The sequence below is a fragment of the Caretta caretta genome, chromosome 2 (assembly GCF_965140235.1).
Source record: "Caretta caretta isolate rCarCar2 chromosome 2, rCarCar1.hap1, whole genome shotgun sequence".
Lineage (NCBI taxonomy): Eukaryota > Metazoa > Chordata > Testudines > Cheloniidae > Caretta > Caretta caretta.
In genome coordinates, this window is record NC_134207.1 from 66820587 (window position 1) to 66848364 (window position 27778).

At 42.2% G+C, this 27778-nt stretch overlaps 2 protein-coding genes and 1 long non-coding RNA gene across 7 annotated transcripts in view; 1 reads left to right on the plus strand and 2 right to left on the minus strand.

Moving 5' to 3' along the window:
- NSMAF (neutral sphingomyelinase activation associated factor) overlaps nt 1-20085 on the plus strand; it is a 56264-nt gene extending 36179 nt beyond the window's left edge. For 2 of the 5 annotated variants that reach the window (XM_048840744.2, XM_048840743.2), the window contains 12 exons: nt 1049-1091; nt 1546-1709; nt 5605-5713; nt 6269-6327; nt 10522-10589; nt 12127-12194; nt 12457-12580; nt 14299-14382; nt 15523-15673; nt 16099-16201; nt 17033-17142; nt 19612-20085. In XM_048840744.2, coding sequence (XP_048696701.2) covers nt 1049-1091; nt 1546-1709; nt 5605-5713; nt 6269-6327; nt 10522-10589; nt 12127-12194; nt 12457-12580; nt 14299-14382; nt 15523-15673; nt 16099-16201; nt 17033-17142; nt 19612-19706 — 1178 coding nt within the window. In that variant the 3' untranslated portion in view covers nt 19707-20085. Of the gene's footprint in view, nt 1-1048; nt 1092-1545; nt 1710-5604; nt 5714-6268; nt 6328-10521; nt 10590-12126; nt 12195-12456; nt 12581-14298; nt 14383-15522; nt 15674-16098; nt 16202-17032; nt 17143-19611 lie in introns of those variants that run through there. The other 3 variants (XM_075125197.1, XR_007355325.2, XM_048840745.2) reach the window with 3 other exon arrangements.
- On the minus strand, nt 8901-18658 carry LOC142071020 (uncharacterized). Its single transcript, XR_012666971.1, has 2 exons — nt 18404-18658; nt 8901-9240 (listed from the first exon to the last, which is right to left on the minus strand). It is a non-coding gene; the product is annotated as an uncharacterized LOC142071020 (long non-coding RNA).
- Nucleotides 20086-24985: 4900 nt separating the features above from the next.
- Nucleotides 24986-27778, minus strand: part of SDCBP (syndecan binding protein) — a 34028-nt gene continuing 31235 nt past the window's right edge. Inside the window, exons 8-9 of the mRNA XM_048840742.2 lie at nt 27219-27310; nt 24986-25781 (exon numbers count right to left, since the gene is read on the minus strand). Of these exons, the coding sequence (XP_048696699.1) occupies nt 25727-25781; nt 27219-27310 (147 nt within the window). The 3' untranslated portion in view covers nt 24986-25726. The remainder of the gene's footprint in view (nt 25782-27218; nt 27311-27778) is intronic.

Below are 27778 nucleotides of genomic sequence, written 5' to 3' on the forward strand. Positions count from 1 at the left end.
AATTTTTTTGTGATCTTTATTTTGAGTCTTATTGCTCTGTCTTTGCTGTAATTAGCCCAGAATATTAAGACATTGTAAATACTGAAAGAAAAATAATACATTCTTTTTTGAGTGACTGAAAACTGTTTTGTAGCATCAAAAGCAGTTCTTTCATGATGAAGTTCTCTGAATTAAACTATTGAAAGTCTGCTACATCATAAATCTGGTGTCTCGTTTAGTTGGGTTTTTAATACATTTACTAACTTCTCAGTGAGGAAACACATAACATTTTGCCAAACCAAGTGGATTTCAGAAAGAGCGGGGGAGTGGATAAAACACCTTTATCTGTTCTAAGCATCTTCCCCACCACACACATTCTTGAGTTTCCTTTATAACCACCTCTAAGCCAAACAGCCATGTAGTCAGTTCTCTCCAGTCTTGTTACATAGCTTCAATTTAGATGTAGCTGAATGTAAGGCACATGTAGCTTGGTTGTACTAAGCTAAGTTTTATGTCTCTGAATTACATTCAATGTTTATCTTCCTGGGGAGCAAGAGATTGAGATCTGAAATCTATCCTAGACCTATTAGTAATTGAGTCCTTCAGAGATCTAATGAGGAAGCAATAATTGTGTGTGTGTGTTAATACTGAACTAACCCTAAATCACCAAGCCTCTCAGCTTATCACTTAATCACAGTTTACAAAATTCTCACTTTCTTACAGATATGGGATTAGTCCACTGTGATGATGGGCTCTTATAATGATGTAATAAGATCACTGTTGTGTATCCAGTTACTGAGAGTCTTTGAAATCACAGAAAACATCCTAGTGAAATGCACAGTCAGGAAAAGTTGTGTCTGAAACTGTTTTTTCCTCTTTGGCCTAGCTCATACTTTTTCTGTTTGGCTTGAAACAAACTATAACTTGCAATAGGTGTGAGGTGGGTGGAATTGCCTAGATGTGTAGCACAGTTAAATATTTATGTGGTTTACAGCTCATGTGTGAGTTGAAAAAAATAAGGCATGTTTATCTACATTGTGCAAATGACTCTCTTTCCCGCTTCTTTCAGTGTTTCATCCATTAACTTATGAAGGTGGAGTGGATTTGAACAGGTAATTAATGCTTATAAGCAATGTTTGGTAGAGGCACGTATTAAATTTCTCTTTATCCCATAGAGTTCCCTGTTAACTATCTAAGTGCTCCCAACAATTGAGGTAGCCATTCTGTTTTGGACTCCAGAAGACACTGACCACCAATCTTACCATTGTAACAAAGGTTGTATTGAAGGACTGAGTTCTCAAATGTCTGTGCAGTCTGAGATTTCAGTTACACTGATACAAATTGCTATATTTGCAGAGTAGCATGCATGCAATTATTGCTTTTGTACACACAATCATGGTTATGTGCTTGCATTGCAATTCTCCGACAACAACTGTGTAACAGGTCAGTTGTGTATGCCTTTACTGTGACTGTATTTTACAGCAATAACTGCACACATGTGCCTACATTTTCAGAAACAATCTTTCTGTCTTAAAATATTTCACTGAACACTTCGCTTTTCTTAAGTATTATGGACCCCAATGAGAAAGTAGCTCTGTTGACGCAAATCTTGGAGTTTGGACAGACACCGAAACAGTTGTTTACAACTCCTCATCCCCGGAGGATAATACCGAAGTTCAAAAGTTTGTGTCGAATATCGAATCACAATGTTTCCATAGCTGAATCTCCAGGTAAACGTGTAAAAGAAAGGTAGTTATTTTTTGTATTGTTACCTGAAAACATAACTGACTTGACCTTATTTCTGGGAGGGTTGTATCTTTTTTGTTTCAGAGGTTCATATGTTATATAACTTGCTTGGCTGCTTTCCCTGTAAGTCATGGAGAAATACCCAACCAAAGGCTCTGACAGAAAACAGACTTTTGCCTGGCAACTCTTTTTTTATTCTGTTTTAAACAATCAGAAACGGAAGCATTGTCTTGTTGAGCTCTGATTATTCAGTTTGCCTCTTAAAATTGTTTCAAGGGTTTAAATGAACATCAGACTTTACTTCTATCATCGATATACAGGCCTATAAATATACAAGTCAATAACTCCTGCAGTTAATATGCAAATTACAGCACTCAGTTTTTCTATTCTATGTGGTGGTGACTTTACCAAAAAAAAAAAGTGAATTCTGTGACCTGTGAAGTACCAGATCGACAACAGTGGCAATCAAATTAGTATGTCCACAGCATAGGTACGGGATGCCCACTGGCAGTGCAAGCTCCACACAGTGTCCCACTAATGTACTTTTAATCCTGTCCTGAAGGATCACCTCTAGGGTGAGAGGGTAATTCAGTTCCTATGTCCACTCAAATCATTTAGCCACCACTGAAATGGCCAACAAGGGTGCCAGTCAAGATGGTGTCTCTTTTGATGTGGACAGGGGGCCACTTAGAATTGGACTAAAATATGAGACCACATATATGCTTAAATCGGTCTCTGTACCAGATGACTGTAGGGTAGCTAATGTAGTGCTGATTTTTTAAAAAGGCTCCAAAGGGGATCCTGGCAATTACAGGCTGCAAGCCTAACTTCCGTACCAGGCCAGCTGGCTGAAACTCTGATAATTCTGCTTGTTACTAGACATTTAGATAAACGCGATATGTTGGGAAAGAGTCAACGTAGCTTTCGTAAAGGGAAATAGCACCTCCGCAATCTATTGGAATTCTTTGAGGGGGATCAACAGGCATGTGGGCAAGTCATTACAGTGTACTTGAACTTTCAGAAAGTCTTTGACAAGGTCCCACTCCAAAGGCTCTTAAACAAAGTAAACACTGCTGGGATAAGAGAAAAGATCCTCTCATGAATGACTAACTGCTTAAAAGATAAGAAACAAAGGTTAGGAATTAATTATCAGTTTTAACAATGGAGAGATGTAAATAGTGGGGTCCTCCAAGAATCTGTACCAGGACCAGTGCTGCTCAACGTATTCATAAATGGAGGGGTGAACAGTGAGGTGGCAAAATTTGCTGATGATAAAAAATTAATCCCAATAGTTAAGTGATTGCGAAGCTGACTGCGAAGAGTTTCATGGGGATCTCACAAAACTGGGTGACTGGGCAACAAAATGACTGGCAAAATACATTGTAATGCACATGGGAAAAAATATTCCCAACTGTACATACAAATGATGAAGTCTAAATTATGAAGTCCAAGAGATCGTGAAGTCAATATGGATAGTTTTCTGAAAACATCCATTCAATATGCAGCAACAGTCAAAAAAGCTAACAATGCTAAGAACCATTAGGAAAGGGTGGGTTAGATAATAAAACAAAAGATATGATAATGCCACTATATAAACCTATGGTATGCCTGTTTCCTGGGGTTATCTGAACCCAAAAAAATGGTAACTAGTCTGTGTTTTCTAGGCAGTTTCAGGACATAAATCACTAGGGACATAGCTCGTCTGTCTGATAAATGATTGGTGTAAACACAAGTGCTTTCAACCAAAAATCCTTGTTTTTATTGAGTCCAAAGCACACATCTAAAATAACAATAGTCTTGAGCATCCCCAATATAGTTACCCAAATAGATTGAGATTGTGTCAAGTGGTCAGCAGTACATTTCCAGTGGCCAGTTTTTCTCCTAGCCGCGGGGGAGTTGTATGTCAGTCTCTTAGCTCATCAGAATCCTCTCCAAAACTTCTCCAAATTGCACACCCTAACTAATCTCTTTTATAGGTTGCTCAAAACAAAGCACATAACTCATAGTAACCCCTAATGGGCAAATAATTTCCATAGCAACAGCCAGAAAAAAAAAATCTTATTAGCAAAGCAACTCCCACACCCAGATCCAAGGTCAGCTATCCACACTCCCTCCCCATCTCATGAGTCTGTCATTTTGTCTCCTTGTCAGCAACAATGAAGCTGTACCGCTGTTTTGTCTGCTCCGGCAAAGGCCAAATTATTCCTGACTGTGTGGTGGTCTCACTTCCAAATAATGATGGCTGAATACACAAAATGGCTGCGGTTATGTTAATTACAGTTTGTCATAACATGCCCACACCTTGAATACCACATGCAGTTCTGGTCATCCCATCTCAAAAAGGCTGTATTAGATTTGGAATGCAAGGTGCAATTCCAAGATGCAGAGAAGGTGTTGGAATTATTAATGTTTATGAAGGGTATTAGCATGACACTAATTTAACCATAAATTCCTTTATTAAATTCAAAGGTCACATGGTATTTATACAATTGCTCTGAACATGCCTATAAAGTCTAACTAATAAGCAATTTGCTACACCTACAGTAACAAAACATTTATAGGCATTTGCTCCAGATACTTACAAACGGGCTAAATGCATCCGTATTGGTTGGTTCCAAAGTGGTCAGGCAGGTATTAGCAATGAAGCTTTTAAGAGTTTTCTTTCTATACCTTTTAACAAACAAATGATGTCCTTTCCAATTACTGACTTCAGCTAAAGACCAATTTGGGACAAATCCCCCTTATTTGCAGTCTTAGGAGGTGGTAAATTTTATCTGGATTTTCTCCCCAAGGTCTTTCCTCCCTATCTCTTCCCCTCCTTGCTGATCAACATTTTTTCTTTTGCATCTGGTTCACATCGGCCCTCATTTTTTAAATAAGACTGGTGCGTGGGTCGTATTGGCTCATCTAAAACTGATTCTGCTTCCCGCAGTTCCCATTGGCCGGGAACAGTGAACCGCGGCCACTGGAAGTTGTGAGTGGCTGTACCTGCGGACGCTCAGGTAAACAAAGCGTCTCGTGGCCCGCCCTGAACAAGCTGCAAACCAAGTTTGGGAACCCCGGCGGCTGAAGCAACTGGCATTGACCACTATCAGAAGAAAGGATACTGGGGCTATATGGACCATTGATCTGGCCCAGTATGGCCATTATGTTCTTATACTCTGTCAGCCAATAACTATGCTTTTGACCATCATCTTAGATTTATACCATTTTCCTCATTCCCCTATTGGGTGATCTTTAACTTTGGAGTAAAGGAGTGACAATACAGGTTGCTGTTTTAAGTAGAATATCTCTTCCAAATGACTCTCCTAGAATTAATTCTAAAATTATGTTGGGTGGTTTGTCAAAATAAGATTCTATTAAAAAATTCTAGAAATTTAAACATTTCTAAATCGTGTTATGTATTCTCACGGCTTGGCAATTCTTATTGACTTGGTGGTATTCTTGGTAGCAGTTGCCGCATAGTTAGCTCATTTAATTTCTTTAAACCCCCATAACCTTTGAAAAACATAAGCCATAATTTTAAACCTACAACTTTACAGAATTTGACTCTTAAATACATGAACATAAAAGTGGCAGCCAGTCATAACAGAAGAACATATACTGTCTAAAAACTTCTGATCCATTTAGGAATTAACCAGAAGATTTCTGGCTATTTATGTTCTTGAACTTCTGTCAATAAATATTGTGGGATAGTTAATGACAATCTGTCATAAATTCTCTCCTCTCTATAATAGAACTGAAATGATAGAGGTGCCTTTTTGTATCATTAAATGTATTCATATTTGTTATAACTTCAACTCATTTATTATCTGAAGTCTTATCTTTTTTTAATTTTCAATTTATGACTTCTCATTTTATGGTGGTATTTTATTTTAGTTTCTCCAAGTGAAGAATCTTTTGAAGATTTGACAGAAGAAAGTATAACGCTTGCATGGAACAACATTGCCAAACTAAAGTTAGATGAACAACATAAAATTCATAAAGAGTAAGTCTTTGTAGTGTCCTCGTCTGTGGTATAATTATTTCAAAATCTATTAATCTCCTGTAGTCATCTTGATAGTTATTGGATCACATGTTTATCTGGATGCATTATGTGAAGGAAAGCTTCAAGAAGGTGCATTCCTTCATGAGATTATCTGGTTGTTTGGCAGTGAAAAATGAGTTGTATACTAGGAATGGGCCTGATATCTTAACAGTCATCTTATTATTGGCTGACCCAGTAGAGGCTAAATGACTTAAGTGGGTATGGGCCAATTTAGGCTTTCACCACCTTAGGCAGGTCCTTTTTGGTTAGGGTTGAAGCATGCTGGCAGAACAATGTGGGGGGAACTGGTACTGCTCCTTCTAGTTCTTTGGCAAGGTCTATTTTGTCTGTAGAATTGTGATGCGCTCTACAACAATCGTCTTAATTTGTTTGTGTCTAAATTAACCCTTGTGAAGATCAAATACTGAATTGCAGCTGTAAAAAAGTCACTGTATAGTATGATTGTTGAATGAAATACCCTTTGAATTCACTTCCAAATTTATTTGCCTTGAATAGGGAAATTACTGGAATAGCAGTCTCTTGCAATGGGTCTTCAGTTTTCACTACATCTCAAGGTGGGTATTCTCGTACAAGTGTCTCCTTGTAAGACACTGTGATGCAAACATTGCATCACTGTGTTATAATGTCTTGGCTTAATGAAGTTTCATGAACCATCAAAAATTCATACCACTCAAAGTATACCTTTGGATGGGATTTGCAAAAGTGCTTAGCATTGGCCTCGCTCTGCTGTTCTTGAATTCATGCAAGTAACTTCACTAAAAACAGAGTTAGGCCAATACAGTGATTTTGAAAATCCCATCCTTAGTTTGTTTCTTTGACTTTTTCAATAAAGTAATCCACTTTTTGACCTCTAGACAGGCTTTAATGACCTGTCGAATGCAAAAATCTGTTTCAGCCTGTACTCTGGAGCCACCATCAGCGTTTCCATTATGTGTCTGTTTCTCTCAGAAAAACATGTGAATAGATACAGGCTTAAAAAACTTCAACAATAGTCTAATGTGGTGTGAAGGCTTCTTATCTGAATGAGTTTGGGATAGTCAGGTTATCCAGCTCATGCCAAATAAACGTTGTTAAAACTGTGCGCCACATTACAATGTATATTCTGCCATATATTTAACATACTTAAAACTGCTATAAAACCAATTTTAGGTCACTTTTTATATACATAGTTGTCATGCTGTTGAAGTTGCATCTTGAAAATTTGCAGGTGCCAAGTAACTGAGAAAAACTGATGATGCTGGTAACTTCTCTTTACTAATGTTACAAAGTTCTTTAGTTAATTAGCTGTTTAGTTAGTTTAATTAGTCAGTGAGCCCGGGCCAGGGCATGCCCAGGGGTTTAAGTCTTGCGGCTCTTGTAGGTGTTCTATGCCAAGTAGTGACCCGCACACAGACTGTTTGCGCTGCTTGGGAGAAACCCATATCAGTGAAAGGTGCAAGATTTGCAAGTGATTTAAGCCTTGAACCAAAAGAGAAAGGGATATTAGGCTCCGGGCCATCCTGAGGGAGTTGGTGCTGACCCTGACCCCGGCACGCCGCTCTGAACTGGTACCTGGCACTGCAGCATCGGTACGTGGTGACCCTCTGGTGCCATCGACCAGTCAGCACCATTCCCCATCCACGAGGCACGCCAAGAGGGCCAGGAAGACTTCCTCTTTGCAGCGGCACCGAGGGAAGTCTGAGACAGAGGCTAGGCCCATGTCGGGCAGTCCTTGATCCCCACCGGGCCCCAGGCCTCTGAGTCACTTTGAGAGTGACTTCTCTTCAGAACAGGCCTCTCTGGATGTCAGGATGCCGTCCACGCCTGAAGCCCTCCAGGTGGCCCGGGACGTTATGTCCATGCTGGTGCCTGGAGTGCCGCCGATGTCAGCTCCGTGCTTCAGAGGCAAGCCATCACTGGGATCTTTGCAGTCGCCTCCAGCCTGGTACCGGTCTTGGTCGAGGGAACGTTCCCAACGCCGATCACCGCCCACCAATCGCTCGGGGCAGAATCCAGGTGGATCACCCTCAATGCAGACCAAACTGTCTGGCTGGATTCCGTCCGGATGGGACTCGTGGCACCGCTCGTCCTCAAGGAGCAAATGTCGGCGGGACCGCAGCGGGCATCGCCATCAGTCCTTGTCTTGGAGAGGGTACCGCAGTCAATCACAGCATGGTCGTTGACACTGTACTTGCTCGGACTCCCGCTCCAAGTCTCCGCCAAGACATCACAGCCCCAGGCATTGATAGCCGGCGTTTCACTATTGCAGGTCCGCCCGTCGAGGCCGTTTGCGAAGCAGCTGTTACCACCGGTACCGGTCCTACATGTTGAGATCACGGTCTCGTGGCCATCATAGATCCCAGCACCGCTGCTCCTCCCGGTCTAGAGACAGCAGCAGATCTTATGCCAGCCTGGTCTCCATTGATAGCCGTCCTTCGATGGGGCAGGCCAGCCAACCTGAACAGCCGGCCCCGCCACTGCCACAGCAGGTGCAGTGGCTCCGAGTATCGTGACCAGCCCAATGGTAGCAGTGAGCATCGTGGCTTCTGGCACAGCCCCCAGTGGGAGCTTGCTCGGTGGCCGGCGTTTTGGAGGCACCGTCGGCCTCCTTCTCCAGACCCCCGAGAAAGGAGGCGGTGGGACGTGTGTCCGCGGCACCATGCCTGGAGACCGACCATGTGGTGGACCCTCCGGTGCTGGCCAACACCCAAAGCACCGCACTGGCCTCTTTGCCCTGTCCAGAGGAGGCGATTGCGGCCCTGCCCCCCTCCATCCTGCAGGAGGACTTCAGGGCCCACCAAGAACTCTTAAAGAGGGTGGCAGCAAGCCTCCACTTCCAGGCAGAGGAGATGGAGGAGCCCTCAGACTCCCTGTTTAACGTGTTTTCCCTATCGGCACCAGGTAGGGTGGCCTTGCCTCTCCATGAAGGGGTGGCTAAGATTTCAAATGCCCTGTGGCAAACACCGGCCTCATTGGCCCTCATCTCTAAAAAGGTGGAACGCAAGTACTTCATACCTGCTATGGGGCATGAATACTTGTATACCCACCTGGCGCCCAACTCCCTGGTGGTCGAGTCAGTCAACCGCAGGGAACAGCAGGGTCAGCCAGCCCCGACCCCAAACAACAAAGACTCTCGGAGACTGGACTCTTTTGGAAGGAAAGTTTATTAATCTTCGAGCTTCCACTTATGAGTGGCAAACCATCAGGCTCTCCTGGGCCAGTACGAATTCAATCTGTGGGGCTCCCTGCCCAAGTTTGAGGACTCCCTCCAGGAGCGTGATAGGAAGGAGTTCAAGGCACCAGTGGAAGAAGGGGCAGCGGCCGCTAAGGCATCCCTGCAGGCAGCCTCGGATGCTGCGGACATGGCTGCATGATCAGTAGCCTCCACGGTGTCCATGGGACGGTGTCCATGGGACAGGCTCCTGCTCTCTGGGCTGTCCAACAAGGCACAGTCTTCCAGGCAGGATCTCTCGTTTGACAGGAAAGATCTGTTTGCGGAGGAAACGGATACGAGGCTGCATGGCATGCAAGACTCCCGCACAACCCTCCACACTCTGGGCCTCTATGTCCCAGCTCCAGTAAAACCTAATTTCAAGCTGCAGCAGACTCCCACCCAGGCCGCCCTCGCGAAGTACGAGGCCACCCATTAAAAGGAGCGGGACTATAAGAGACGCCCTCAGAGGCAGTCTTGGCCCCTAGGTCCTCCAAGGGCAAGCAGGCGGGGAAAAGGCGTTTTTGACGGGACGCTCGGGGGCACTCCACCAGCCCTCATCAGGAATCCACCCCCAATAAAGCTCCCCTTCTCCAACTGGTTGGGTGCTTTCCTCCCAGAATGGTCGCGGCTAACCTTGGACCAATGGGTCCTCAACACCATCTCCCAGAGTTACACCCTCCAGTTTACTTCCTTCCTGCCCAACCACCCCCCCGCCTCCATCCCCCTTGGGGGACCCCTCGCACGAAGCTCTAGCAGGAGGTGGGGTGGCTCCTAGGTCTAGGAGCGATAGGGGCGGTGCCCGAGGAGTTTGTGGGCAAGGGGTATTACTCCCATTATTTCCTTATCCCGAAGGCCAAAGGGGGGCTCAGGCCCATCCTGGGCCTCCGAGATCTGAACCAGTACATGGTGAAGCTCAAGTTCTGCATGGTCTCCCTGACCTCCATCATCCCTTCCCTGGATCCCAGGGATTGGTATGCTTCCCTCGATCTATAGGATATGTATTTCCACATCTACATATTCCAGGGGCACAGGTGCTTCCTCTGTTTCATGGTGGGACAGAACCGTTACCAATTCACGGTCCTCCTGTTTGGTCTGTTCACTGTCCCCAGGGTGTTTACAAAATGCATGTAGATGGTAGTAGCCTACCTCAGACGGCGGGGGGGGGGTGTCCAGATATTTCCCTATCTGGATGATATCAGTGATGAACAACAAATCAGAATGTTTAAAGATTACACCTTCAGCATACCTCCGTTATCTTGGGTTACCTTTGAATATAAAACACTAGGGCTGCCTTTCCCTTCAACTCCCTGTTCTCCTTCCTCATTCACTTCTTCAAAGTTAAGAAAGAAAAATGCTCGGTAGTTTCTGTATTTAACAGTATCTTACAATGTGCCTCTTATAGTGACTTTTTAGAAGTGATGTATGCATCCCTTGCCTGTTGTTAGAATTAAATATTTCAATATTCACACAGGAGCAAAAATTATTAGTTTAGGTGAGAGTATTGCAGTACAGTCCTGTTCTGTCTTCATAATTACCTTCCTAATGTTTGCATTAGATTCAACCTTGAAGATGTTTTCTAAAGAATCAAAAACACTCCAAAGAAGTATATCCTTTTCAAACATGGTGAGTAGTTGTCATCATTAAGGGAAGTCTTCCTGAAAGCTACCCACAGAAAGATGTCCCTTGTCAGCAGTATAGCAATGAAATGCCAGATTTGCCTTTGTTTCCTTCTCTCTCCAGCCTTCTGCATTTTCTCTTGCATGAGTAATTTACCGATGTGGGGTGAGGTTCAGTACTGTGCCTCCAAAGAAGCATAGCACAGCTCGCACCCTCCTAGGTTTGGGCTGCTTTGAGGCCCAGAGTAAACCTGGTGATGTAATTGAGACCGTCCAGGGGTCTGCCTATATTACATAAATTCATCACTGATTGTCTAAGGCCAGCTATGCTGCCCCGAATCTCTGCAGCACTACATGCTCTCTCATGCCCCTGACATGTCCCCTGGACCAGGGCTTGCAAGGGGATCCTTGGAAGAATATCTTTTGTCTATCTTCCTCAGTTCTGTGCCAGGAGAGTTATCCTCCAGAGGGAGCTGAGTCTTTTAGAGCCTCTTTACACAGCTCCTGTCATTTTAGTTAACATAAAGGGTCTGGAGCAAGGGTGAGAATCTCACCTGTGGCATTGACTAGGCTGCTGCTAATTCTGGCTGTGACTGCTGTTTTCTTTTCTTTAGTACTTTTTTCCTAATCCTTGGCCAAGGAGCCAGTTTCTCTCATTAATGGGCCTTGTCTACACTGACATTTCTCTTAGTCTCCTACAAGTGCGGTGCAGCTACATTGCAGAAATGGTGAAACCCCTAGTAGAGACTTGTAGCTGCCTTTCTGCCACTGTTACACCTAACCCTGCTTTGGGCAGGTGTAGCACGCAAGGCAACAAAAACACCAGCAACAGAACTACACAAATTCTCCCGCTGTTGCTGGTAGTGCTGCTGGTTGTATAACTGCAGCAAATTTCAATAGACAAGCTAGTGTAGACAAAGGCCTTAGCACTAACAGCACTGTCTTTCCTTAAATTGATAGATATTCTTTGCTTGTTCAGAGCTAACAGGGCTGCCTTTTTACTTATGCACTGCAGAGAGAATACCCTTTCACAATCAGAAAAATATAATCTTCCATGCACCCCTTTTCATGAAAATATCGTTCTCTGACTAGTAGTTATCATGAGATGGTTCTTTGGCGGTGTAAATATAGAACAAAAGCTTCCTTTTACTTCGGTGGTTTTAGGTGTGTTCAGTATTTGCTATGTCTCAAGTGGATAGGCAGCTGCAAAATTGAAAAGCTTGTTCATGCGAATAGGATGAAGCAACGCACTGTATTCTTGAAGCATGAACTAAGATTTACTGTATCCTCTATAACATACTGGAGGGAGTTGGAACTCTTATGCAAAGCTGGTAACTCTCTTATGTTGACCATAGTGAATCCACCATCCTTTAAGGCAGTAAGAGTTCATCTCGGTCACCATCTTTTTTTTTTTTTTTTTTGAGAACATGAAATGTATAGGATGTAGATACTGTTTGGTTTTTTCCCAAATACGTGCTAATGCACTTTAATTGACTTCTATGCTATCTGGCACTAAATTGAACACTGCTCTGTTTTCCTTATAGGCCTTGTCATCTTGTTTAATCTTACCGGGAGATACCACTGTCATAAGTTCTTCGTGGGACAATCATATGTGTGTATTTATTTTGTGGATTATATTTAATCATACTGTTTTTGGGTAACTGTGCTTTATGAAACTTCTTTTGAGAACATGGAAGTAAGTCGCTGTCGGGAAGCATTTACTCTTTTTCTATATATATATATATATTTTTTTTGGCCAATTTCTATCTGTTATTTAGAAATTATAGAAGCTAAATTATTTTAACTTATTTAAAACCTATAAAAGTTTGCTCTCTAAAGCTGTACTTTCATAACTAATACTTTTTTCCTGATAGCTATTTTTATTCAGTCGCATTTGGAAGACGGCAAGACACCTTAATGGGACATGATGATGCCGTCAGCAAGATCTGCTGGCATGATAATCGCTTGTATTCTGCATCTTGGGACTCCACTGTAAAGGTTTGTATGTCAGCCACTTTACTATTTATACTCATGGTTTTCATTAAGGTGATAGTGGAATACTCCAGAGTTCGTGATTGTAGCTTTCCTGTTGCTAACAAAGATTGCTGTAATTGTGTCTTTATGTCCTTTATAATTAAGGCTGCAAGTTTGTCACGGAAATCATGGATTCTGTGACTTTCCGTGACTTCTGCAGCGGCTGGCCCTGGGGCTGTCCAAGCTGCTCGGGTGGCCCCTGGGCCAGCTGCACCGGCCACTGCTAGGGAAGTCTTGGGTCACTGTCTCCTCCCCCCAGCAGCAGCAGGAGTTTGGGAGGGCTGCTGGGGGTTGGGGTACAGGAGGGGGTGAGGGCTTATCTCACTCTGGGAAGTGCTTACCTTGGGGGGGCTCCCCGGAAGTGGCAACATCCCTCTGCTCCTAGAGGGTGGCACAGCCAGGGTGCTCTGTGTGCTGCCTCCACCTGCAGGCACCGCCTCCTCAGCTCCCATTGGCTGCGGTTCCCGGCCAAAGGGAGCGGAGGAGGCAGCGTGCAGAGCTTCATGGCCGCACCTCTGCCTAGGAGCTGAGGGATGTCGCCGCTTCCAGAAAGGCACGGAGCCACCAACCCTCCCCCGTCTTTTCCCTCCCCCCCTGAACCCTCCACCCCCCCCCCCCACCAACCGGGATCCCAGGCCGCCCTCCCTCCCACGGCACCTCTGGGCCGCCCCTTTCCCCAAGAGTTAGTTAGGGGTCTATAGTACAAGTCACGGAGAGGTCACGGGCCGTGAATTTTTGTTTACTGCCCGTGACTTTTATTAAAAATACCCATGATTAAAACGTAGCCTTATTTGTAATAGCCCAGTGGTTTTCAACCTTTTTTCATTTGTGGACCGCTAAAAAATTTCAAATGGAGGTGTCTTTGGAAATCTTAGACATATTCCACAGGTTGAAAATCACTATTCTATGTTAATGACAACTTTTGCGGACCCCTTAGACATAGTCTACAAACCCCCAGGGGTCCCACAGGTTGAAAACCACTGTAAAAACCACTGTACCTTAAATCCACTCAAAGGTAATGCAGTACTTAAGTGGAATATCTTGCAATGATGCTAGTGCTCTATGATCTGCATTGACTATCTATTGGGCTCTGAGTAGAAATTAATGTGTTGGCTTTGCCTTATGACCATTAAATGGGATAAGATCTACCTAATTAAAATATCACCTCTCCCTGTCTAATACTGTCATAGTTAGAATCGGAGACCTCCCCCCAAACATTTGTTTTAAGAGGGGGAGCATTTGGAATTTTGAAACTTGTCACTGCCCTTAAGGGCATTCTGCAAAGTCTGTCTGTTTGTTTGGTGGATTGTTTTATCATGTTTTCTTGCTCAGTGGGTAGAGGATGCTTCTGTTTGGTTCAGTGGAATATGCTGCTGCTGCTGCTACTGACTGTTTTTAATTGTTATAGACTAAGTTCTTTGTGATTTGTGAAGAGAGCTTAGAGCAGGCAGGTTTAATGTTTAAACCAAAACAAGTAAAAGGAAGAATAATTCTGAACTTAAAAACGAGGAGGAAGTTTCTTGAACTGACCTTTGTACAGTTGAACTGACCTTTTGTACAGCTTTTAGTTAGCATAAACAACTTAAACCTTGCAGTGACAGAGCTAGGTAATTAAAAGAAAAGTTAACATGACCTAGTTGTCCTAATGCTTGTTTAAATAAACTGCAATGTTGGTATTCTAGGTGTGGCACTGTGTTCCTGCAGAGGTTCTGGGCACCAAAAGACATCAATTTGAATTGCTTGCTGAGTTAGAACATGATGTTAGTGTGAGTATGGAAATGTACACATATATAACTTCTAATCAGTCAAAGACTACAGTCTGGAGTTACTTGACAATATCTCAATTAAGCTTTTAAAAGATCTGGCATAAACCAACAAAAGTGAAAATTCTGAATTAAGACTACCATTCATCAAAGGCTGTCAGTTGCTAGATATTGCAAGAATGCCAAGACTAGGATGGACTAGAATAGTCTAAGGGGAAAGTGAAAGCTAACTCCAAATATTTTTCTCTCTTCTTAAAAGAATTGGTTCAAGTGTCCATTTCTGGAGAGTAGAAAGGTTGTATAAACAAATGGGTTTTCTTATTATTGGTCTGGCACTACTTGTGGTGTGTGCAAAGGGTTCATGGGCTCTTTCAATAAATCAGAATAAATTTGTCTGAAGTATTTGCATCCTCATGCCTTCTACACAAATACCAAATTTGGCTGTTTAGCGTTTTTAGGTAAAAGTCTGACTTGTTTTCCATGGTTTGTACTTTCCTATGATCTATGTTATCATAAACACCACTGTGAATATCTAAATACATTGTACGTGTTTGGCTCAAACATACAATTAAAAATAAATATGGGCAGATACTGGAATATAAATGTACACAAATCCGTTAACTTCTAACATCATTCATGCAGAGTATTTAGAACACTTGTACTGAAATTTCTTAAACCTCTCAGTGGATTTATTTATAGATCACAAGGAGGCAACAATGCCTGGTAAAATTTACCAACAGCATCCAAGGATATCAAAAACAGATGGGTTGGGCAAAGCGCAGGCTAGTGGTTTTTTAGACCTGTTTGCTATGGTTAAACATTTCTTTGACTGATTACAGCCTACATTTCTAATTAGTTATCTTCTCTTGGATAAGATCTTAAATGTCAATTCAAATGTCTGATTCTGCAAGGAAAAAGAACGCTTATAAATCTGCTTAAGACTCCATTTCCTGCTCGCATATAGTTGGCAAGGATTTTACATTTTGAAAAAAAGTAGGGATTTTATATAAAAATATGTAATCAACTGATGTCATAAAATTGGATACTTATGGAAGACAGGCTTGTTTGTGAACACTCAAAGGTCTATCAAGAATGCCCATGTGAGAGCTGAGTAAAGGAATAATGTGGTACTTAATTGTCTAGGTAAATACTATCAACCTAAATGCTGCAAATGCAATGCTGGTGTCCGGAACCAAAGAAGGCACTGTTAGTATTTGGGATGTTACTACTGCCACTATGTTGCACCAACTTTCATGTCATTCAGGGACCGTGTATGATGCTGCTTTTAGTCCTGGTATGTTGTGTTTAAGTCTCTTCTAATATGCAGGTGTTGAGAGAGATGAGAATTGCTAGAGGAATCTCTGTCTTTGTATAGCTCTACTGTACAGTGATATCTAGATTTGTAACGTAATTGTAGAGTTTTAGATCTTCAGTTATACTCAGACACAAATCTCCAGTCTCCAGGTTTTATCAGTGCTTTACCATACTTGATGTTAGAATACTTTTCTGGGCTAGTTATAAATTGCTTCAGTTTTTTTGCTTGAAGATTTACTTACTCCTCATTATCTGAGATGTGACTGAAATAACTGCTTTTAATAAAAGTATGTTTTCTGACCTACCTAACTAATGTGCAGTATTAGTCATCATTCCTTCCTTTGACCACTGGAAATATTAGATATGCAGTACTGTACATGTTTAATACATTTAATTTTTGTATAGACAGCAGACATCTGCTCAGCACGGGAGAAGATGGCTGTTTTAAAGTAATAGATGTGCAAACTGGAATGCTCATTTCTTCTATGGCCTCAGAGCAGCCTCAAAGGTAATGCTGAGGAAAAGCTCTGTGTGAAGCGCAACCCCTTCTAGCTACAGTGGCTGTATGGATAATTGATAGTTATGTCTCTGAATTATAGTGGGGGCAGGAAGTGGACATTGGTGTTTGCATCAAATGCCCAAAGGGAATGTGGAAATGACACAAATATGAAACACTTCTAAGGTATATGTCATCTAGGAGAAATGGGGTCATCTTAACAAGAGATGCATGTATCAACAGATGGAAGTGCAAAGGTTGGGATTCTGTGTGCATTGTCTGCTGCCGCCACAGTTTCTCAATTTGGCTGCTAAAGCTAGGCACTTCTATAAATGACCAGCCTGTCAGATGTGCTAAGCAGCTGCAGTTTTCACTGAAATTAGTGAGAGCTGACACTGAAAATTGCTACAATTAATAGATGCAAGTTTGTGTGTAGTTCAGCAGCTGTAAAGCATCTTGGATTCAAAACTTGTTAGTTTGCAGTATACCAAAAACTATAGAAGTGTCAGCCTTGGTATCTTACGCTGAAGAAAGTATCAATTTTAACTTGAGGGCGCTCTTTCCCACCTCTCTCTACTCAGACTGATCTAGTGTTTCAGAGTATAGAGCAATACGATTTGTGCTTTAAACTATCGACAGCCAGTTTTCTTCATTTTTCAAACTTTCCCTTTACCCTTGCACCTAACTCTCATTGCTTAATTCATAGTGCAGCATTGGCCTCAGTACTAAGTAGAACAGTTTCTTTTATGCATAGGTGATGGACTAAACTAACAGGTAGAAGAGTCTTAAATAATGCCGCCACTTAATGCAAGTGGGATAAAAGATTGCCGAATTATTTTGCAGATGTTTCAAATGGGATGGACATACTGTTTTATCAGGAAGCCAGTCTGGAGAATTATTGGTTTGGGACCTTCTTGCAGGAAAAGTTATTGAAAGAATCAAAGGACATACAGGTGTGTGTGGAGTACTGTGTAATCTCCTTGGGCCAGATCCACAAAGGAACTTAGGTGCCTAAACCCCAGTTTTAGGGGCCTACGTCCCAGATTTAGGCTCCCCTGTGGTGCCACCTACTCCTGTGGCATCTAAACTCACTCAACCCCTAAATTTTTGCTGTAAATGTTCCCTCAACAACTATGTTTCTGCCTCTGCACATGCAGACTGCTGCCTCCCTCTAGGTATCTGGACACCTATCTCCTGTCTAGGCCCCAGCACCATCCGCAAATGGGGGGAAGATAGGTGCTACTCTGCCTATCTTGTCTGCAGAGCCTGATCTGGTAGACATGCTCAGAGCAGCCTAACTACACACACAGCAACCAGAGTGTGGCAGGGAGGAGGACTCTCTCTTTTAACCTTCAGCACAATGGCTAGGGTACTCCCCAGGACGGTGGGAGACCCAGGCGAGTCTCTCCTATTGAATCTGTTCCACTTTAATTCAATGTTTGAATAATTAAATATGAATTGGGCCAGAGGGAGTGAGGTCATGTCTACACTATGGGCTCTACAGTGACACTGTTACAGTGTTGTAGCTCTGTAGTGTAGATACTTCCTACCGCAGCAGAAGGGGTTTTTCCTTCATTATTGATGATCCACTTCTCTGAGCAGCAGAATGCTATGCCGGGGGTTTGGTTGGCTTAACTATAGCGCTAAGGGGGTGTGAATTTTTCACACCCTTGAGTGATGTAACTAGGTGAATCTAAATTTTAAGAGTAGACCAGGTCTCAGGGTGACTATATAGTCCACTGGCTTCAGCGCTCAACTGAGCGGGGGGAACCCCCTCTTCGAATCTCTTCCCTCATCAGGCAGAGGGGGAATTGGTCTGATCTTCTGCATCTGAGGTGAGTGCTCTAATCGTTGAGCTAGTTGTTATAAGGGAGGTCCTCCTCCTTCTCTTTTTTTGTGTGGAATGAGACAGGCACCTAACTTATTGCTGCAAAAAGGGGCTTAGGCACCTAAGCTGCCTGACTTCAGGAGAGGGGTTTCTGGCTGTGGGTTATAGGCAGAGAAAGGCACCTTGCTCCATGAGAAGGGGGGGACTGAGGATACACCCCTCTTATTGGCATCTCCCCTTGGCTGGCTTGCACAGCTCCTCACCTAGCGCCCTGGCTTTTGTGGAACCCCTTCTCTCTCTCTCCCCCCATGTTGTGTACTGTGAGCCCAGGCACCTAATTCAGGCTTTGTGGACCTAAAAGTTAAGCATTGCAACACCCTACATACCTTTGTGAATCTGAGTCCCAGTTCTGTGCAAGGTTCCTTTTTCCAGAGGAGCACTGTACTCTGACATGGGTCACAGAACAGTTACAATTTCTGACACCATCGCCAGTTTAGGTGAACTGGAATTTCGAATCAAATGACAGTTGGATCAGATGCTAAATTTAAGACCATAGAAAGTCTCCCATTGGCTTTAGTGGAAGATGAAAAGGACCCTTCATCTCCCTTTATAATGCTGCTGGCCCACGAATAATGGATGATCTGCCCCTTGGTGACCTGACGGGAAGAAGAAAGAAAAGATTAACAGGAGAAATGTTGATTTCTACTGATTTGGATGTTGCAGTGATACTGATGAAAACAGGCTGCTCTAATAGCATGCAAGGCCTAGTATACTCCAGCTATGGCAAAATACCCAGGTTTCGGCAGCAGATGTGAAATTTTGGGAAAGTCAGAGTTTGTATTTTCCACATTTAATAAAACCTAATTTTGAAAAAATCTGTCCAAAGTCCATATATTTATTTTGATGTCAAATTCCATGTTACAGTCAGCACACTTTAAGGTTTCAGTGTGTTAGTCTGACCCAAACCTGTTTCAGAGCATCTAAAGGCTTGAAGATAATACTATCTAGCATCAGTTTGCTTGTAAGGTTTCCCTTGCTCTTATGAGGGCTGGAAACAGCAGTGTAATAAAAGCTTACTTGTGGAATTCAGCTCTGCATGGAGGGGTGGAATCTCAGCAAACACACGGTTTCTGGCCATATGCTCCCACTGAAGTGTATTGTAGGATTGTGTAGGATGCCAACTCTGATTTTAACATGTGAGAAATGGGTCAAGTGGCAGGGGCTAAGAATGCTGTGAAGGGTCCTCTGAAAGTTGGGCTAAAGGAAAACTCTTGTAGCCTTTGGCCAGTTGACTAGAGTGGAAATGGCTGTGGCTAAATTGATTCATCCAGTTCAAAAGACTGCTAAGGATATGCAGTGTGCTAGAGTTAAGTACACATACTGTAAATGAGATCACTGGTCCTCACTGAGCATGCTCAAGCAAGAGAAATTTTAAGGCTGTGCTGTTAAATGCTATTAATTTGATCAAAACTACGCATCAAATACCTCCTGCAAACTTGTTTTTAAAATAGTACTCTTCTGATTTGTTCACACGTCTCCGCTATTCCCACTGTGTTTGTATCTAACACAAAATTCAATTCCCTGTTTTTCTCAGGTGCTGTAACATGCATGTGGATGAATGAGCAATGCAGCAATATTCTCACAGGAGGGGAAGATAAACAAATCATGTTCTGGAAACTGCAATATTAAGTGCCTTTTCCCTACAGATACTTAAATGAACTCAACATATTTTAAACCAAACTTCATAAAGGAACTTACCCATGTGCAATGATGGCTGCTGAAGGTCAACCAAAAAAGAAAGCTTGGTTTATCTAAAACTTTCTAGCTTATGGTGACTTCATTTAAAGCTCTTGTACTGTAATTTCCATACTGTAATATTTTTGTTTGTATTTCATTAAGGCTGTCATATTGTCTCAACTTGAAAATGCTTGTCTTCATTTGAGATGAGACTTATTTTTCTGTAATTAAAGAGATATTAACTTGCAATCACTGTGTGATCTACTTGAACTGCATCAAATAGGGTAGTGTATGTTTAAATCAATAAAGCAAGCCTCTCTTATTTCCGCAAGGACCACGTTCATATCATCTTTTTTTGAATTGGAAGCTTCTAAGCAAAAGCCTTTTCCTAAACCTCTGCTCTCTACAAATTTATTAGAAGGAAACATGATCTTCCCTTAGCCCTACCACTCTAAAGAGTCTTTCTCATCTATCACACCTGCCTGCTTCCTAGTATAGTAGAACCTCCAATTTCTTGTGTTGAACAGGGGCTAAAGGAGGAATCTTTACTCATGAACAAAGTGTTTCTATACCTGAGGCAGCTGTTATACTTTAATCACCTACAGGACAGCTGCAGTAGCTCCCACTTTGTGCAGGAGAAACATTTGTTCTGCTCCAAGGGAGCAGAATTGGGGGTTGTGAGAAAGGTTACTTACCAATAACTTGTTCTTCCAGTTGCCTTTGTATATTCACACTGGTGCCTCTTGGTGTTGAGCTGCAGAGGCACCATAGGGGTGGACATGTGCATTCAAATGCAATGGTGATTTCAGCACCTTACTCCTACATGTGTCCTCCCAAACTCCAGTTCTGATTTTTTTTGTACAACGCAGAGGGGAAGATGCAAGTAATGTGATGGCAGAAGGGACTGAGAACAGTAACCTCATCTTATTTTAGGCCCCTGTGTACCCTCAGCAGGGGGAGATTAGTAAGTAGGGCCCCATGATGGACAGTGAATGAGGAGTTCTGTAGATGAATGTGGACTAGCACTGCTCTCCCAACTGGGCATGAATGTGAAGTCTGATTAATAGTGCTTGCTGATTGTATGGCTGGTGCTGCTCTGTGAATAGGAATGTGCCTGAAAAAAGCCCCAGATGCTGCAGCAGCTCTGGCAGGAGTGCATTTTAATCCCAGGAGCATTGTGGTTGTAGCTAAACTGTCACCTCACTGTATACATCTTTTATCCTTCCAAGGAGTGTCAAGTTAGAGCTGAACCCTAGGTTACCAATTGATTCCCTTTGTTCCACTGGCAGAATCTAGTAAGGGGCACCATGATTAAAACTTGGAAAAATATTTTGCCCAAAACTTTTCCAGTAAAAAATACAGATTGTTAAATTGAAAATTTTGCCAAATTGTTGTGGGTTTTTTTTCTGAGGGACCTTTTTTAATAAAAAGAAATTGAAGGGTTTTGACACTTTGGAAATGCTTCCATTTTTTAATGTTAAATGCTCAAAATTGAAACTTTTTTTAATTGTTTTGGTTTGACCCAAAATTAATTTTTTGTAATTGCCAGAAAACTGAAAAGTTGGTTATTCACTTAGCTGTCCTTGTGGTGTCCCACAAGCTGGTAAGAAAGCCAGGCAAACTTGATAATTGGCCATTCAAAATCTACTGAGCCAGAAGCAAAGGCATTCTGCCTGAAGATCCATTTCCTGCTACTCCAGTCAATGGTCATTGTGATGGGTTTGGTCACAGAAACCCCCTTGGGACTGTCTATGCTGGGGCAGATGTAATGTCCTGGTGAAGGAGCTGGTCTCTTAGCTTCGGTAAGAGCCTTCATGGAATACTGCATGCAAGGACACAGGAGAAGCTAGAGTGGCTGCTGCATGATGGTGTTTCCATGATGCCTGATCTGAGGATAGAAACAGAGATCAAGTCCTGGGATCCTCCAAACTGATGATGTGGAAGGGGCTCAGGATACCAGATTAGCACTGAAGAGCTAGGTGTGGGGCAGCATCAAAATGCAGCTGGCAAAATGGCCATTAGGTACTGTACTCAGATGGTGTCCTTGGGATTTGTAATGGTGAAGTGTTCAGGTTTGTTAGTGCTGAGAGGTCCAGTGGATGAGATGTGTGGAAAAGAGGTGACAACTGCCATTTGAGAGGCCCCATACCAATCCTATATTGATGGGAGAGTGTGCTTCCTCTTATTTACATCTCCCACCCTTATGGGGAGCTGGCCTTCCTTTTTTTCCTTCCCTGAGGGTACTCTGATGGGTCCTGTGGAGCAGTTATCAGTGCTGGAGGACAGGCCCAGTACAGGACTCAGAGCTGGTGCAGATAGCAGTGGTGCTGGTTGAAGCGGTAAGACACCTGAGTCTATACAAGAGCTTTTGTAGCCTTGTGAAACAGGATGCCTTCATCTCAGTGCTGTACTATGAATCAACATTGGGGCAAAGCAGTGTTGGCTAATTCACCCCATGAGTGGTACTGATGAACTCCCACCTCTTCGGTGGAAGGGTGTGCTGAAGCCAAAGTGTGGGGTGGGGGGGTGGGGGTGTATCTTCCACCCCACCAGGGAAGTATTCAGCCCTGAGGCTGCACTTGGGCTATGTACATTCTAAGGCCAGATGAGCCTGGGACCTCAAGTCTCAATCCCTGCTCATCTGAGGAGTAAGGGTACAGCAAACTGTACATCATGGAGGTGAGTAGGCTTCACCCAGACAGCTATGGGTGTCAGATACTAGCATAGTCTATACTGCAGCTGGGAGCAAGCTTCCCACCTCAGCTAGATAGACTTGTACCAACAGGCTTGAGCTAGCAGTATGGACATTGCATGAGAATGCTTGAGAGCCCATGCTGCAATGACATCACTGCTATTTTTAGCATACTAGCTCAAGCCCTGCACCCATGAGTCTGGTCTAGGTGATTTACCTCCAGCTACAGCACAGCCTGATGGGAAGTGGCTCAGGCCTCAACACAGTCCCAGTGGAGAACTTTGAGTGCTTGCAGGACAAGAAAATGGACTATTTAACTGAACAGTAACCCCCTCTCCCAGAATCTTGCCCAAGGCAGTGCTATTGCTTGACAGCAGGGGGAGTCAATCCCACAAGGCTGTACAGAGACAGTTTGAAGAACAATGGGAGCATAAATGCCATCCCTTCCCTGTTGCAAACCTACATAGGGAATTTGAATGAAGCAGTACTGCCTAGGCCACCTAACTCCCCCATTTAGACTTCCTTTCAAACCCATACACACTCAGCTGTGGGTACAGATGAAGCTTCCTGGATCCTGATGCTCCCCCAGAGCTAATGGCCTCACTCACATCTCAACACAAGTGGGAGTCTCAAGGTAGCTATTCAGCCCCTATCTCTGCAGTGGCATCTGAGCACCAGGAGGCATTCAGAGAACATGCCTAAGTGGTAGCAGCTGGGGCTAAGCAGGTAGCCTAGCACTTAGGAAAAGCACTTGGGATATGGAAGACCTAGGTTTGAAATCCCTTCTGATTTAGCCTACCTACTGAGCAGAAACCATAAAGGGCTGTGCCTAACTCTCTTTGAGGGGTTAGGCTTAGGTCCCCCTCCTTCCCTCAGCATTTCCTACTAACTAGCTTGGTTTGCTGGCATCTGGGAGTTTGGCTCTTTGCCTCAACGACTTGGCCACAAAGGCATTTAGGTGCCTAAGTCCCACAGGAAATCAATGCCATGGCAGGGAACCTGACTCCCTTTCCACTGCCTCTCTTTCCTGTCAGGCTGACTCCTAGAATAATTATGGCATGCATCGGCTTCTCTTTAGGAAGGGAGGTATTTTTTTTCCCTTCATGAGCAGCAACAACTTGATTGAGCCTGAATCACTATGGCATTTTATTAAAGAGTGGGAATTTAGCACATTCTCCTTCAACAATCCCCCAAATCAGCACCAACCCTTTGCCCAGAAAAAAAAAGTCAACTGATCAAAAAGTTCACTGCAACAGTGATCATCTGCAGCTTGCAAACAACCTGAAATAACTGAGTAGTTTGATTGGTGAGGCTTGAGAAACTTAAACCACCCATCACGGAAGTCAATTACACCCACACAGACATCCCCTCCTCTCAAACAGATCACAAGGGAGTTGTCATCTGATTTTACCAGAGTCTTGCTTGAAAGCTTTCCTTCCCACCATTTTTCAGAAAGCAAGTTTAGTGTGAAAGACCAGTAGGTTCTTGACAGGGAGAGTGCACAATTAGCTGTATGTACTAGAATAATCACAAATGACCCAGCCTCAAAATATGCAAAGACTTCTGTACTGGAATTGGCTTAGGAGCAGCTCACCCTCTAAAAACTTTAGCTTAGAAGATTTAGGAAGCAATGGTCAATCCAATGCTCAAATAGTTGGTGTCCTGGTGTAGGAGCACAAAGCAGGACAAAATATGTGGCAATCATTGGCCTATGGCATCATCTGGCTCCATTTCATTAGTAAATATGGGAAGTGGGGCCCTATCCCTCATGCAAGTATGAAAAAAGTTATTTCAGCATGCATTAAACCTCCATTTCAAACTGTGAGAAGAATGTAATATTTGTAGTTGCCTAGATTCTGTTAAAAACACTTAATTAGAAGTAATTTCACTAATTACACTTACTGCTGAATGCCTTTTATTTACTTATTTCTAAATGTTTTTCCCTTATTGCTATGTCAGACCCCCAAAGAAACAGGACAAGCTAACTCCATAAAGGGGAAAGAATGAAATTGACACCACACCCACCCACCCAACAAATACAGGATGCTCTTTACAATACCTTTGTTCTGTAAATATTCAACTTACATCAATTAGCTGTTATTTGCAACAGTAGGTAATGTGTATGTTTAAGTTAACAGTGTCCCTTTAAGTCTAAAAAGCTCTGGGACTGTTTCAAACAAAAGACTGCTGCTAGCCAAAACCATTTACAGGAAAGGGAAACCATTTCTACACTAACCCATTGGAGCTGCTTATAATGTACAGCTATTTGAATTGTAACATTTAACATAGGGGAGATTTAGACTCCCACTGAGCTACCAATAGAAAGAACCAACTCTTCCTTGAACAAATGCTTCAATTTTTCATATGCCGACCAGGAACAGCATTTTGCAAAGTATCAATTTTAATTTTATTTGGATATACCTCCTGGTTAACACTTACCCTTAAACTCAGTTTGCTTGAATAGTTAATCAACAAAGTTACTCTGCAGTTTTAAAATGTTCATCCTACATCTTAAAAAAATATCCAAAGTTTTGCAATCTTATTTGGTTATTCCTGAATTTTATTTTTAAACATGTTTAAGGATACAGAATTTAAGCATATTAGAGTTACAATTTGTATAATAAGAGTAGTAAAAAGTTGAGTTTAACAATCGATTTTTATCTATATACTTTACCCTTTAAAGCACTTCTTTAAGGTTTAATGCCAATATTAGCTAAACTTCGTTTTCAAGTGGCTTTTTTTTGCCAACAAGATTACTTGAACAAAAAGCACACTACCACTAAAATAGTCAATTTTCTAAATATACTGTTCTAAATATATGGTTACAAAGAGAAGGCAATAAAAATACTTATTCATCCGAAAAAGAACATACAAAGAGCAGCAATATGTTCTAGATCATGGATAACTGATATTATCACTTGCAGAAGAAACACTTATTAGTTTCCTTTTGTTGCAATGGCTTATAACCATAGAAACAGTAGTAAATTAGAGTTGCATGATCCTACAGAAAAAGAGATCAGCAGAACTTTGTTGAAAATTTCACATTTGTAAAAATCAGCATTAGGCTACAAACAAGTCTTATGGTTGCATGAATAAACAAGATAACGTGTTGAATGGTAACATTCCCAGCCATGATATATAATGTAAATGCTCAATGCAGCATATCTCCTCTTGGACTCAAGAAATGCTCATGTGCAGAATCCAGAAGTTGCTGAGTATAATAGCCCAAGATTAGCTGAGTTCTCATTACATATGCATATACAATACAATGGCTTTAAATTTAGACCTCAGGGATTGTATGGTCCATCAGACTTTTCATGATGCCAGAAGCCATCCTGGGGGAAGGGGGAAAAAAAAGTCCTTTACTAAATTTAAAAAAAACTTCAAACCCTTACTTTGTTATTAAAAATAATGCAAAGAAAGAGAAACCAAAGAATACTTGACATTAAGTTTTAAATCAAAGCATTTTGTCTTACTAGATTAACAGCAAAACATTGCAGCAAACGATATAGAAAACTAGCAGGTAACCATGCCGTTGGCATTTTATTCTACCTTGTACGTTATGAAAGAAAACAGAATATTCTAATATACCTTGTGTATGGGTAAAGAACTGGGAGGTGTATTCTGCCTGATGTCAACTACAGAGAAACTGCTGAGTGTAGCAGCTAAGGATAACTTTTTCCATCCTCAACTTTGAAAGCAATATGTTTTTGTCATACTGCAACCAGAAGAGGTGCTCAGGTAGTGGCAAAGGCTTAAAGCACAAATGAAGATGGCAAAAATGTCTCAGTTTTACACAGAGAATAGTGGAGTCCTAGTCCATCTTTAACAGAAGCTGGACTAGTTTTAGTGCATCACCATGGTCTAACTGGGCTGAGCAAACTTTTTGGCCCGAGGGCCATATCTGGGTATGGAAATTGTATGGCGGGCCATGAATGCTCGCGAAATTGGGGTCAGGGTGTGGGCAGCAAACCACTGAAGCATTTGAGATTTCAAATACATTGCTATATTAAAAAATCCATTAGAACTCTGAAATATTATTTGGCTAAATTTCAAAGAGGGCTGTTACTTTGAAAAACGTTAATGAAGCAGAAAGTTACATATTATTGATTTTTTTTTTTGTATGAGATGTAGGAGACATCTTTCAATTTGACTGGAATAACAGGATTAAAGACAATGATTTCCCAGTCCCAAAAGACTCCATTTCAGGTTTACAATTGTTTGAAGTAAAAAGGTATTCCATTTCTGTAATCAGCTACTCTAACATTACACATGAACTCTGCCCAAGTCACAACAGGACTGAAATGAAATACAAATCTTGTCCTACAATAATCCGAGATATAGTCTAAACTGTGGGAATTTTGTAGGTTACACACTTCCCCCATAAAGCTATTCCAGTGCCCTAATTCCTTGCCACTAATTTCTTCTGTAAGTTTACTCTGTTTTGTTTGCAGAAAACACGTTTTCCAACTTTTGTCTTAAAAGGATACCATAGTCATCCCCCACAAATTCAGATTAAATCATGTTAGTGAACTGAAAACACATGACAGCAACACCCTTAGCATAAATGCATTTCCACAGCGTGCCTGATGCCAGATTTGGCATTTTCTTGACTCAAACACACAAAATGCATTTGTGTTTGAGAGTTAAAATTTACCCTAGAACCAAAGGAGTAATCGTCCATTGGAATATTGTTTCCACAACACTTAAGAAGCAGATTCGTGCAACTAATTAGCTATATTTAAAAAATGAATCAAAGTTTTCTTGCTTACCTCTTAATTATATGTTCAAAGATATATGAAGGCATGATAGTAATTGTCACAACATTCCCAGCTGTTGCCAATATGTCTGCAATTTGGGAGTCCTGTTAATGAAATACAAATGAACAAAAAACCTCATGATCTGAATTCCTGAAATCCTTCTGCATATAGCTACGGACTATAAACAGGGCAAAAAGAACCTTTTCAAAATATCTGCAAGGAAACACTAAGGGAAGATATCTAATGTAGACTAGGACCAAACAATAGCTGTTAGCATCATTAAAAGATCCCTGGTCTTGGAATACAAAGGTCAGCATGTACCCAGACACAAGGAGGACACCCTGGACAGGAAGCCATAAATTTACAGGGCAATCACTCCCAATGTTGATACTGGCAAGGGAACATCTAACAAGATGTACCTCATGTCTCCAGATGGAGAAGGAGAAGAAATACCACGCACGCATTTCTTAGAGAAATGATACTAAAACAGAGAGTTTAAGAAAGTTGATGACAAAAACCTAAGGATAAAGCTAGGTAAGAGCCTAACTCTTAATAGCCATTTCTATCTGCTA